Genomic DNA, 13,926 nt, shown 5'->3' on the forward strand with positions numbered 1-13,926 from the left:
GTCAAGGATGACTTTAAAAATTTGGCCTGAGGAATTTGAAGGACAAAACTGCCATCTACTAAGATGGAGTAATCTGGGGAAAAGCAAGTTCATGAATAAAGAGAACTAGGCCAGTACTGAGGATTTCTGCTGTTGGCGAGCAAATACTTTACAGAGTAATCTCATTAAGCCAATTTAATTCCTTGATTCAGTTTTTAAATGGCAGAGTTTGTTTACACCTTTTTCCATTTCCCTGAAATATTATCATCAAGATTATTTTCTATGAAAAATTTACAACGAAGTTCTGAATCACTAAGTGGTTTTTGTCTAGAGCAGACTGTCTTGATCACAACTGCTGCCACTTTTTCTTTTTTGACCATTTCTACCATGTCCTATCTTTCTAGGTGCAGTTTTAACTGCTGCCAAATTTATTTTACATAGATTATTCCCACCGAACCCAGTCTCCATCCTCCCTAAACGTTTGTATTTTCAATGATACCGTAAGATGTGACTTTGAATCGGCTCATCTATAACAAATTTTACCATGTAAAGTTTAAGCTGTTCTATGGGTTGTTGTTTTTTTCTTTTTCTTTTATTTCTATCAGTAATAGTCATTGTGAATTGAATAAAAGTCTAACAGCTCCACTTGTTTCTCAGAGAAAAGAGCAGTAGATGCATGCCTGGTGCAACTGTCACTGGTTTGAAACACTTTGCTTAGATGAGTAAAAGGATGTTTACTGCAGCATAGTAATTATAACTGGAAACGAAGGCAATACAAATGGTCTTCATTAAAGAACAGTAAATAGATTAATAGAGCATGGAAACACTTTCCAGGTCTCAGGATCCTACTGTTCTACTCTAAAAATTACTGAAAGTCCCAAAGGGCTTTTCTTTATGTGAGTTATTATCTATGGTACTTATCATATTAGAAATTCAGAGAAATTTTAAAAATATGTATTAATAACTTAAAAATAACTCATTAAATGTTAACATAAGTAACATAATATTTTTAATGAAAAATATGTATATTTACAAACAAAATCTTAGTGGGGACAGTGGCACTGATTTACATTTTTGAAAACTGTTTACTGTCCAGCTTAATAGAAGCTAGATTCTCATGTCTGCCTCTGCATTTAATCTGTCGCAATATGTTGTTTTGGTTAAAATACAGAAAGAAGTAAGAAAGAAAATACAGCCTTACATTTATTGATTGAAAGGGACAGGAATATCTTATTAACCCTCTTCACACTGTAGATACTGTTCTTTGATACTACACCAAAACTTGACAAGTGGTAGCTCCTTAAAGGTTTGTTGCAATGTGGAATCAGAAACTATATTAAATTCCATTGGTCTATCCTGCAATTTGAATGGATCCTTTACTCATGAGTGATTTTGTAACATCATACGTTGGTCATTTGGGAAACATTGGTTCACTGAGTTATGTGCACCTTTTAAATGGTGACACATTTCATCACACAGTATCACATGCCATGTCGCCTCTGGAAAATTCTCCTGTATACTGTGAGAGAATGATAATGAAAAGGCAAATAACATTTTAGTACTATTATTAAAATGGTTTTGACCTTGCTGATTCTCTGAAATAGTCCCTCAATGATACTTTGAAAGCCTCTGGATTATGTCCCTCTTACTAAGGAGTGGGACATAATAACTTTTAAAAACGAAGATCTGTCTACTGACGTGGATCTGCTCCCACTGGTCCATTAAGGCCACCCTCAAATTTTGTACCCTCCCCAAATATTCTCTGACCAGGTCCCCAAACTCTTCCCCAATTCTTTAACTGTCTTCTTCTGTGCTGTCAGGCATCCTATGCAATTATCTACCATGGCACTTACCATATTCTATTGTGATTATCTGATTATTCAACTGTCTTTCACTAGATTAAAGCTACTCTCTGTTTCCAGAACCTAGCATACACATTTGGGGTAATTAAGTTTGGTGAATCAGTGGATGAACTGTAAGCTAAACATACCTCTCCCATTTGCTGTTCAATAATTTGATGTGCAATTTCTTCTATGGTTGCCATGATCTACTTGCCAAAGCGTCCTGCCAAAAATAAAAAGATGCCTTTTCATAATTATACACACAAAAACATATTTATTGAAGAATTTAGAAATGAAATTATATGATAGTATTTTCTTCAAAACAATCCAGTTAGGTTAGTGGGGATGGGAGGGAATAAATAAAACAAAATGACTGTGCAATGACAGTTACTGAAGACTGGTGAAGTTCACACAGGGGTTCATAAAATTATTCTCTTTGCTTTTAAGTATTCTGAAAATGTCTACTTAAAAAAACTATTCATCCAAACAATTTCACTTTTCATAGATACTGCAGCCTAAACAGGAGAACTCTAACACAGGTCAGTAGTAATTTATTAATTTAAACAAGGGCAATCCTACCTGTAAACAAACCTATCACTGTAGCCACTTAACACACTTTTATCAAATATAACTGACAAAATAATTACATTCATTCAGAAGAATGGAAGATTTCTCTAGAATCACTTCACTAATGATTGTTCTTCATTAGTGGCAATTTCTTATATTAAGGTTAATTTGAATTTAATGTAAAGCGGTCTTCAAATGAATTTGAGTAAGATTGTAAGATTAATGAGTTGACTTTGAATTTTGCTTTTTCTCTACATGAGGTAGTCAAGAATATAAATTTACTTCTGGCTTTACATTTTATATAGTTTGTCATAAATTCACTAATATTCTATAACTATAATATTAATTGCCAAATTATCTGAATTTTTTCCTTTGATTACTTTCACTAAAATTTTAAGTGCTTCAATTAGTTGTGGTAAAAGCAGTGTTCAATATTTAGTTTGATTATTCAACTATCTCTCACTAGACTGAAAAGCAGTGGCCTCCACCTCTCTGGAACCAACCGAGGAGACAGTGCTGCTCCCCAGGCCTTGTGTTCTGGGCACATGGTAACAGTGCTAGCCCTTTCAACTTCTGACCCATCTTTGAAGTAATTCTTCCCTTTTCTTGAAGGCTAACACAGGTTTGAAACTGAACAGCTCTATTGGCCCATCCAGTAGAATCCCAGAAGTCCAAGAGCCTTCCTTCATTTCATCTCATCTGTGTCCTGGGCAGCATTTCTGCTGGTGTAAAATTCTCAAAAATCTTGTTGCTCCAGGCAATTCAGTGGTGCAAGCTATCAAAGAGAGTTGTCCTCTACAGATGTCTCCTGGATAAACCATCTCTATTCCTGGCTTCTGTTGAGATGACTGATTGGATCAATAAATCACATACCCATAATCTCTTTAGCAAATGATTGTCCAGTTACACCCTGGGTAGTCTCTCCAGTACATGCCTTCTCTTTTTTCGAAATATAAATAAACTGAGCATTTCCCAAATCTTCAAGTTCTGGTTCCGTATTTTTTAATAACAACTTTGATTTATCTCCTCTCACATTTTATTATAAGCAGCAAAAGGAAATCAGGCTGCATCTTCAACACTTCGCTTAGAAATCAGATAAATATCCAAGTTTATCACTTACAATTTCTACTTTACACAAAACACTAGAACACAACACAGCCAAATTATTTGCTGTGTTCCCCTCCCTCCAGTGTCCAGTAACATGTTCATTTTCATCTGAGCCCTCATCAAAAGCACCTTTAATGTTCCTGTCTACCAAAATTCTGTTCATGATATGTGTATATCCAAGACTACAGCAGCTTTTATTATAGCTCTTCTCTTTCCTTTCCGAACCCTCACCAGAACTGCCTTTGACCTCTATATTTCTACTCAACAATCTCTTTAAGGCAATCCAGGCTTTTTCTAGCATGCATTTCAAAATTCTTCCATCCTATACCCAATTTGTGTGGAGCAAAAACAGAAACAAGAGGAATCTGGGAAACATATTGGACCAGAAAGAAAGACTAAGACCAACATTTCTGACTTTAGACTCCTTTCTAGCCAAACATAGCTTCCATTGTGACCTTAAACTATTTAATATATCCTAATTGTAAAGCCTGTTAGGTGTCTGTCAAGCCAGCTCATTAACTTATTCTTTTCAATCATTTTAAATTTTTCAGTTACAGCTGACATACAACATTGTATGTTTCAGGTGTATACCCCAGTCATTAGACATTATTCAACTTACTAAGTGACCATCCCAATAAATCTTGTACCCATCTGATACCACACACAGTTATTAGAATATTATTGACTGTATTCCCTATGCTGTATTTTATATCCCCGTGACTATTCCGTTACTACCAATCTGTGCTTCTCAATTCCTTTACCTTTTTCACCCAATGCCCTCAACCTCCCTCCCATCTGGCAATCATCAAAATGTTCTCTGTATCAATGAGTCTGTTTCTGTTCTGCTTGTTCATTTATTTTGTTTTTAGGTTCAATTGCTGATAGATATATATTTATTGCCATTTTATTGTTCATATTTTTTATTATCTTTTTTCCCCTTTTCTTCTTCTAAAAGGCCCTTTAACATTTCATGTAATACTGATTTGGTGGTGGTAAACTCCTTTAGCTTTTTCTTGTCTGGGAAGTTCTTTCTGTGTCCTTCGATTCTAAGTGACAGCTTCTCTGGGTAGTGTAATCTTGGTTGTAGGCCCTTGCTTTTCATCACTTTGAAGATTTCTTGCCAATCCCTTCTGGCCTGCGAAGTTTCTCAGTTGAGAAATCAACTGACAGTCTTATGGGAGCTCCCCTATAGGAAACTAACTGCTTTTCTCTTCTTTTAAGATTCTTTTTCTGTCTTTTACCTTTTGCATTTTAATTATGATGTGTCATAGTGTGGGCCTCTTTGGGTTCATCTTGTTTGAGGCTGTGCTTCCTGGACTTGTATGTCTATTTCCTTCACCAATTTAGGGAATTTTTCTGTCACTTTTCAAACAGGTTTTCAATTTCTTGCTCCCTCTATTCTCCTTGTCACCCCCAAGATACGAATGTTGGTACACTTGAAGTCCCAGAGGCTCCTTATGCTATCATTTTTTTGGATTCTTTTTCTTGCTGTTCTGATTGTTTTTGCTTCCTTATAATACAAACTGCTATTTTGATTCTTAGTTTCATCTACTCTATTGTTGATTTCCTGTAAATTAGTCATTTCAGTTAAGGTATCCTTCATTTCTGACTGGTTCTTTTTTATGGTTTTCGTGTCCTTTTTTATGCTGTTGAAGTTCTCTCTAAGTTCACCTAAGTTCACTCTTCCCTTAAGTTCACTGAGCATCCCTATAACCAGTGTTTTGAACTTTGTATCCAGTAGTTTGCTTGTCTCCATTTTGTTTATTTTTTCTGGAGTTTAATTCTGTTCTTTCATTTGTGACATCTTTGTCTCCTCATTTTGGCAGTCCCCCTTATGTTTGCTCCTATGTATTAGGTATAGCTGCCAGGTCTCCCTGGCTTGGTAGACTGGCCTAATGTAGTAGGTGTCCTGTCGGGTCCAGTGGAACCACCTCCCCATTCACCTGAACTGGGAACTCCAGATGTGACACCACCACCCTGCCCCATATAGGCCATATACATCCTTCTGTTGTAGTTGAGCCTTGATTGCTGTTTTCATGTCAACGGGAGGGATTTACCCCCTAGACTGACTGGCTACAAGGACTGGCTGTGACCACTGTAGAGGATCAGCTGTGCTGGGGTGGGCCCACTCCACAAAATAGGACTTACTTTAGCAGGGCTCTGGTGTCCAGTCCTTGAGTGTATCGCTTGTGGAGGTGGTTGGGTGGTGCTTCAACATGGTCTAAAGCTGTCCACTGGGTGTGCTGGCTCTGGGGACTCCCAGGAGGTGCAGGCTAAGGTCAGCCCACCTGTGTTTGGCTCAGGGATACCTGGCATGAGCTACAAAGCAATCTGGCTGCTACTTGTGCTGGGCTTGGTGGTGCCCAGGAGAGGCCAAGCTGCGAACCAAGGCCAGCTGCCACTATTGCCAGGCTAGGGGCCCCTTAGAAGTATGGGGCACACAGAGGCCAGATGTTGCTTGTTTGAGAGATTTTTAAAAAGTCTGAAGCATGAGGCAAGAGAGGCCAGTTGTATGGAAAAACCACTGGAAACGGCTTCGATGAGCCTACAAGTTCAATGGGGTGAGGTCTTAGAAAAATCACCACAGTGGGATGAGCAGTGTTAGTCAGGTTTATGGAGAGTCAGATATGGTGCCAGCCTGCTGCACCTGGGGGGGAAAGGCTCAGGAAAGGAACAATGGCCTATGCCAGAACTTTTGTCTGGGAGAAAGCTGCCTCTCCAGCTCTCACTCTGATGCCAGACACTTCAGTTCCTCCCTGTGTGTCCCTGGTTCCTTTCAAGCTGCTGCCCCAGTTCTGGAGCTCAGAGGAAGGGAGTTCAGTACGTCTATGCACTGGCCCTTAAGAGAAATGCCTGGGCATCCATCCACCCTCTGCCTCACTTAGCAATAATCCCCGCTGGTGTTTACAACCAGAAGTTATGGGGATTTCTCTTCTAGGCACTGGAACCCTGGGCTGGGGGGCCTGGTGTGGGGCTGGGACCCTTCAATCCTCAGAGCAGCCCATTCTGCATCTCCACTCCTCCTACCAGTTTTGATGTGGCCTTTTCTTTATATTCTTAATTGTAGGACTTCTGTCAAGCTTGATTTCAGGTGGTTCTGAATGATAGTTGTTCTGTAGTTTTGTTGTATTTCTGATGTGGTTCTGGGAGGATGAAAGTACCCCACTTACCTATGCTGCTGTCTTGACCAAAAGCCTGCTTATATTTTGTAATCCTATTTTTCATCATCACCTACTTCTCACATGAAACTATCTAGGCATATTATACATATTTAGATATAAAAAGATCCATAAAATAATTAAAATACATCATACAATTTTGTTCATTTCAAAAAACTTTCACCATTTACAGAAAAGAGGCAGACTATCTAAAATAACTACAAATCCTATCCAAACTTATTTTTACTAACATTGAGAAATTTCCACAGGATAGTTATTATTCACTTCAGTAGCCAAAAATATTTTCAAAGGGGCAAAGAAGGAAAATGATGAAAACTGAGAAGAATGATATAAGTATTTGGCATGAAAGCAGGTATCTATGAGAGTGCATTAGCCCAACTACTGCTAATTTAAGCAAAAAAGGGGGGCCTGGGGGACATGGGAATATACATTGCTAGGATCACAGCAGAGCTGACCTTAGGCAAAATGGAGCTAGGATTTCTGATGCTGTCAGGAATTTCCCTACCTCAGCTATTCCCAATGTGGCTTCTTATTTCCGACTTTGTAGTAAAGCACCAGGAAAGGAAAAGTAGTCTTCTCAAATTCTAATTTTAAAATCTTGGTAATGGATTCAGATTGCCCTAGTTTAGGTTGTGTGCTCATCTCTTGGATTAGTCACTGTAGGTGGGGCAGGAAGAGAAAGAAAGGTTAATATGATTGGCAGTTTGTTTTTTTAGACCTATTTACCAAAAGATGGGGACTAGCACACACATGCCTACTGATATAACCATCATGAACCAGGCAACCACTCCAATTTGTTTCTTCTACTGATACAGAGAACTCTTCAACCAAAAGTCCACTGAACACTACTACTAAGCTACTAAAAAGATTTAATTCAGCACTGACTCCATTTTTCTGCTGTCAGTTGAAAAAAATCCTGAAAAGAAAAAGAAAATCCCTTATTCTTATACTGTATCAAGAGATCTACTTTTGGCTACTTCCAAATCAAGGTCCTTCTAATTTCTTGCTTTGTGAGTTCTTTTAAATGACAAACTTAGCTTTTTTTGCTGCTGTTGTTTTTTGTTAATCCTCACCCAAGGATATTTTTCCATTTATTTTTTTAAAGAGTGGGAGGAGGAGACAGGGAGGGGGGAGAGAGAAAAACATCAATGTGAGAAAAACACATCAATTGGTTGCTTCCCACAAGCCTACCAGGGCCAAGGCTCAAACCTGAAACCCAGGTACAAGCCCTTGACCAGGAATCGAACCTGTGAGACCTTTGGTCCTTGGGCCAATGCTCTAACCACTGAACGACATCAGTAAGGGTGACAAATTTAGTTCTGTAACTATGTTGTTTCAAACAACCTCAAAAGTTTCTAGAGAATTCACAAAATAAAATTAATTTTAATGAATTTTTTAAAGTATACCATCACACCAAAAACATTTTTGTGTTTTTTTTTTCTCGTTGGTAAAAATAGGCTTAAGAAATGAAGGCAAGGCAACCTTGCAGTCCTTAATATTAAAAACTTAAGGCCTAGAGTCAAGGGTTGGAGGCTTATACTTTCTCATGAAACAAAAGATTATTAGGGGTTACCAATTACCCTACTGTACTGATATTCAGAATCTTCTTGATGGGGAAGGTCTACTGACAATATGAAAAGAATCAAGTAAGTTTTGAGTGACCAGTCCAGATTTTTTTTTTAATTTAAATATATCTTTATTGATTTTGGAGAGAGAAAGGGAGAGGGAGAGAATTGAAACATCAATGACGAAGAGAGTCACCACTGATCGGCTGCCTCCTGCACGCCCCCTACAGAGGATCGAGCCCACAACCCAGGCATGTGCCCTGACCAGGAATTGAACTGCCATCTCCTGGATCCTAGGTTAATGGTCAACCCCTGAGCCACACCCAGCCAGGCAACCAGTCCAGATCTTATTCCCAGCTTTAAAGGAAAGCTAAAAAATGAGGTGGCTCATGAAGGGTTATTCAGAAACAGGGAAAAGAGATATAAAGTCTTAAGTGCTTTCTAAAGAAAATTAAATTGAAAAGGAATCATTCTTCTTTACAATAAAGTACTTAAAAAATAGGTAACTGAGTATGAAACTATCTTGTGTAGGTATGTTTATGTGAATATATATATGTATAGTAGCTATGCTACAATAATATATACAGATCTCAAGGATACTCCTGATGTTGTAGTCCTCTAAAGTGGACTGCTTATTCCACATCAAAAACCCTTTCTTTGAGATTCATGTGAACCAATTACACAATAGTTTCTAAAAACTTTATTCTTGTCACTCATTAATTTTTGTTTCAATACCATTTTCACTGATGATTTTGACAGTGCTGTCCCTTTCCTGTCATCAACATGGAGTAGTTTAGTGTCCATGAGGACAATTCAAACTATAACAAATTCAGTCTCCAAGTTTCTCGATCTCAAGTCCAATAACGTTTATCTAATTGCTACTTCACAATATTTTGTTGCCAGACAGACCTAACACATATTTAATATTATTTCACCTCTTAATGTTTGTCAAAGGCTTCCCTTTATCTATAGGATTTGTGGTGCTATTTGTTAAACCATACATTCTAGCCATATATACTACATGAAATTCCTTGAACTTCTCATGTTGTTTCATGCTTCCACATCTTTGCTAATGGCTTCTCTCTACCACAAATGCCACAGAATCGTTAGATCAATATATGCTTGTTTTCCAACAATAATTTTAACTCCAAAACTTGAGGCAAAAAGGCATTATTTACATATTGTTAATTGAAGTCTAAAATATTATAATCTTCCTAGAAAAGTAAATTGCCAATGTGTATGAAAAGCCTTAAAAATGTTCATACTCATTGACCATATATTTCATTCAATATTCTTCCATTCAACAAATACTTGAGTGCTTACTATGGGCCACACATTTTTCTAAGTGTGAGGGATACAGGAATACATATTAAAACAAACAAATTTCTTGTGAAGTTTATATTTTGGTGGGGTGAAAAAGAGAACAAACAAATAAATATATAATATCAACAAATGGTGAAAAGTGGAATGGAGAAAACAGAGTGGGGACTAGTGACAGAAAATACTAAAAAGGTGGGGGGGATTTCCAATTTTTTAGTTAAATTTATTGGGATGACATTAGTTAATAAGATTATATAGGTTTCAAGTATAGATTATTATGATGCATGATCTGTGTATCAAGTTGTGTACTTACCACCCAAAGTCAAATCATCTTCTGTCACCGTATATTTGGCTCCCTTTACCCTTTACTACCCCTCCTGCACCCATTCCCTTCGGTAACCACCATGTTGTCTGTGTCTATGAGGAGAGTTGCAATTTTTAATAAGAGATCAGAGATAGCCTTACTGAGATGACATTTTAGCAAACACAAAGGGCAAAGGTTTGTGTAAAAAATATTCTCATTGAAATCATGTATAAGAAAAATGTTTAATGAAGAGAAAAATGATTGTGACAAACTAAATGCAAAGATCAAGAAACAAAATTTTATTTACAATTGATTTTAACTATGTAAAACACACAAGAACTAAAAATATAACATTCTCTAATGTTAATGGTGACTTTTCTAGGTGGAGATTTACAGGCCACTTAATTTTCTTCTTTGCCTTTTGAATGGGTATCAATTACTGTAATTTGAAAAATAAGCATTCTTTCATATGTGGCCCACTGTATCTTGTGCCCATTTATTTTGAGCACCCTGCCCTTATCTGCACAGATGGCCATCTCCAATAAGAGACTTCTAAAGATAAGAACTGTAGTGTTTCAATGAACTAATTTTATCGATGAACCTCTAGTGTTTAACAGTGCCTAGTATTCATGTCTGGACTCAATAAGTACTTACTGAAACATACTTTTTAGGCACTGTGAGACTTTGGGACTTGAGAATAAACAAAACAAAAAAGATCTCTGCCCCATAGAGTGTGTATTTTAATGAGAAAACAGATTTTTTTTAATTACCATGTACTAAATGCTATGAAGCAAACTAGGAGGGAGTGATAAAGAGAAAAAGAAACAACTAGAGGGAGAGAGTTTATATAGGTAGTAGAGTGCCCTGGACCTCAAGTCAAATCAGAGTTCTAATCCCATTTATACTACTTACCAAATGACTACATGTCACTTAATCTGAGGCTGTTTCCTCATAAATGAAATGGATTTAACAAAATCTTCAAAAAATTGTTGTAAAAGTTCAACATTAGTGAAAATATCTATACCAATGGCTGACAGTCTCTAATAGCTAAGAGGTAGTCCCTGAAAGTTAAATGAACAAAATGCTCAATAAAGAAACAAAAGGAGCTCAGAAGACCACCACACTGGAGAGGAGGGGTCCAAAAAAACCTCATAGACATCTGAGGTAGGCATTGAAGGATAAGTATTTTTATCAGCCTGAGGGGAAAAGCAAAAAGCATGAGAATGTTGCCTTTACTACTCTAGAACTAATTAACACACAAAAGACACACAGTTCTATATTTTTGGCCCCGATTCTTTCTTACATTTACCTCGATCTCATTTCTAGGTACCTTACCCACAGAAAATAGTTATCGTTGGAGCCTTCCTTCCATTCACATTCAAAATTTTAAGTCTGTGCTCTCTGACTACATCAGATACGCTTCATTTTCTTTTCCTAACATCTGCTCTCCCCCCATTCTTTCCCCACTAGTCCCACTCCCATCAACTGAATGTAGGCTGTTGTCATCCAAAGCAGTATTTTGCAAACTGTGTTGTGAGCCACTTACGAATGGGGAAATTAATTAAAGTCTGAACATCTTTAAAAAAAAAAAAAAAAGAACAGAAATTTGTGCATCAGGTATAGTAAGAGCAAGAGCAGTCAGTCTCCTGAAGACTTGATTTCACTTTAATCTGTGTGTGTGAGTATGCTGAATCATGATGCTTCCTGTGCAGTGTAGTCAAAAAAAGTTTGAAAATAAGGTATAAAACAATGTTTCTATCTTTTTTCCCTCTGGTGGGGAGGGCCAAACATCTCTGGAAATCTGATGGAAGCTTTTCCTTATCAGAAAACACAAGTTCACATTCACTTACACTATAAATGATGGTATATACTGAATTTCAAGGGATTCATAAAACCTCCTGTGGCCAGTCCAAGGTCGCCAAGTTAAGAATCTTTCAAGTAAAATTTCAGTTATTACCAGATTTGAGTTTCCTGAATGTATATTTAATATACAAAACTTTGTGTATATAAAAGGCCCCTAGAAGGCAAGAACCATCTTTAAGTATATTCAAAATCCCAAGAAGGCAAAAAATATCTTTTTGTAAGCCACTGTGACAAGCAGCAGTATCTCGGTATGCTTACAGAACTGAACCACACCCTTTTTTTCCTGAGTCAGAACCATCAGTGTCTTTTTAATGATCAAAGAATCAAGTTTCAGCCCCTCTGGTACTTTTTTCAAAGAAGAGTTCCTCTCTAGTCTTCTTCATCTTCTCATTTTATCTGCTATCACTCTCAAGTGGGGTCTCTATCCTCATACACCATTCCATTCCAAGCTCCTCCTACCTCATTTAAATTCCATCTAACCTTTAAGACTCAGTTGAATGCTTTTTTTTTTTTTTTTTTTTTAATACAGTCTTTCTAGGCGGGTCCGGCATTTCTTGTGTATACTGACGTTGTTAACTAGCATCCACAGACTTCTGTTAATTTCTAATATTTTACACAAAATTTTTATGTAAAGGTGCACTTTTTCAGGAAGGCCAATCTATGGCTTTCAAAAAAGATTTTAAGGTTGCAGAGGGTCCTATAATGCAAAAAATGGTCAATAGTTATATTTATACTATTAAGTCTTTAGCTTATGCTGTTTCTTTTGTTTTTCTATTCCCCAAGGGTAGGAATTACACTCTGTGTGTGCAAAGAGTATTTTGGGCATGTTTACTGACTTTGATTGCGTTTCCCTCAAAAACCCTTCCTAAAAGAAGACTGAAATACCCCTACAAGGAATGATGACATATTTCATGTGATCCACTTTTTTATAAAAATAGAAATACCTTTTAGATCTCCCAATTGCATATATAAGCAAAATTTAAAAACAATCATCGTGTACCAGCCAACGAACCACATAAGCATTGTTCAAAAACCTCAAAGTCAAAGGCCTACTTACAACTTCAGAGGCACAAAAGCCATAAAGGCCTTACTTTCAATTCATTTTGCTTTTCCTCTCCAGCTATTTATTTTTTTAAAAACAGGCTGACCTACTTAGTGAAGGTTATGAGACAACTTGGCAACATTTGCAACTCATAAAACGGTATCTGCAGAAGCTGGAGGCAGAGTTTCTTAACAAAAGAGCCATTTGAAGCTTGGCCATGCCCAACGCAGTGAGCGCCCCGAGCCGGTCCATTCTGTTTCCCGAAAGATACCGGTCCGAAGGCGGCGGCCACTCTCGCCCACTTGTTGTGAAAGTTGAGGGCGTTACTCCGTCCCTCCCGTGTAAGCACGAGAATTAGTAAGGGGCCCTCGGGGAAAGGGATTCAGGCCTCGGCTCCGTCCACTCGGGGCGAGGGCCGGCCTCTCCCGCGACCCGCGGGCCAGCGAGCGCCCGGTGCGCGGCGCCCAGAGGCGGGGGAAGCGGCGGCGGCGCCCCGACGGAAGCTTTCCCTGCAGTTGAAAGGTCAGAGGCGCGGCGGGAGGCGCCGCGGGAGAGGCTGCCGTGCGCGCCGAGCCGCTCGCGGACTCCCTGCAGTGCCCGCCGCCGCTCCGGGCTCCGCGCCCCGGGCTCCGCGCCCCAGCCACGGCCTCGGCCCTCCTCGGAGCCCGCCGCGTGAGGCTCCCCGCTCCGGCCGCTCCCCGCGCTCCCAGTCCAACCCGAGCAGCCCGCCGCGGAACTGCCGGGCGGGCCAACCCCGCTGGCCGAAGCCAGCAGGCTGTTGCGGGACCGTGGGGGGTGCGTCGGTTGGCAGGTTGGCAGTTGGGAGGGGCACCCCCGCCTCCCCAGCCCCGGGCGCGGCCGCTTCTCTCCGCACTCGGCGCTTCTTACCGGCTTCTCCGCCGAGCTACGTCCTGCACCGGGCGTGAACCGGACGGTCCCGCTGCGGCGGCTGCGGGGGGCGCCGGGAGGAGACAGCTTGGAGGATGGAGGGGGGAGGGTAAAGGAAAGTGGGGGCAGGGAGCTTTCTGGGTTTGTATATTTGGGGGGTCAGAGTTCGTGACCTCTCTCGCTGCACCGCGGAACGCGCTCGCGTCGGCGCCTGCGCGTGAGTGGTATGGGGGATAGGCGAGAGGAGGTCGTGACGTTCCCTGGGTAGAGG

The 13,926-nt window shown here is 39.5% G+C and overlaps 1 protein-coding gene across 3 annotated transcripts in view; it reads right to left on the minus strand.

Annotated features, from left to right (window-relative positions):
* NR2C1 (nuclear receptor subfamily 2 group C member 1) overlaps nt 1-13,783 on the minus strand; it is a 41,391-nt gene extending 27,608 nt beyond the window's left edge. For 2 of the 3 annotated variants that reach the window (XM_016221774.2, XM_016221772.2), the window contains exons 1-2: nt 13,656-13,783; nt 1,970-2,043 (exon numbers count right to left, since the gene is read on the minus strand). In XM_016221774.2, coding sequence (XP_016077260.1) covers nt 1,970-2,023 — 54 coding nt within the window. In that variant the 5' untranslated portion in view covers nt 2,024-2,043; nt 13,656-13,783. Of the gene's footprint in view, nt 1-1,969; nt 2,044-7,178; nt 7,312-13,655 lie in introns of those variants that run through there. The other variant, XM_016221773.2, reaches the window with a different exon arrangement.
* Between the last annotated feature and the right edge of the window lie 143 nt (nt 13,784-13,926).

The sequence above is a fragment of the Miniopterus natalensis genome, chromosome 2 (genome assembly GCF_054644295.1).
Source record: "Miniopterus natalensis isolate mMinNat1 chromosome 2, mMinNat1.hap1, whole genome shotgun sequence".
NCBI classification, from domain to species: Eukaryota; Metazoa; Chordata; class Mammalia; order Chiroptera; family Miniopteridae; genus Miniopterus; species Miniopterus natalensis.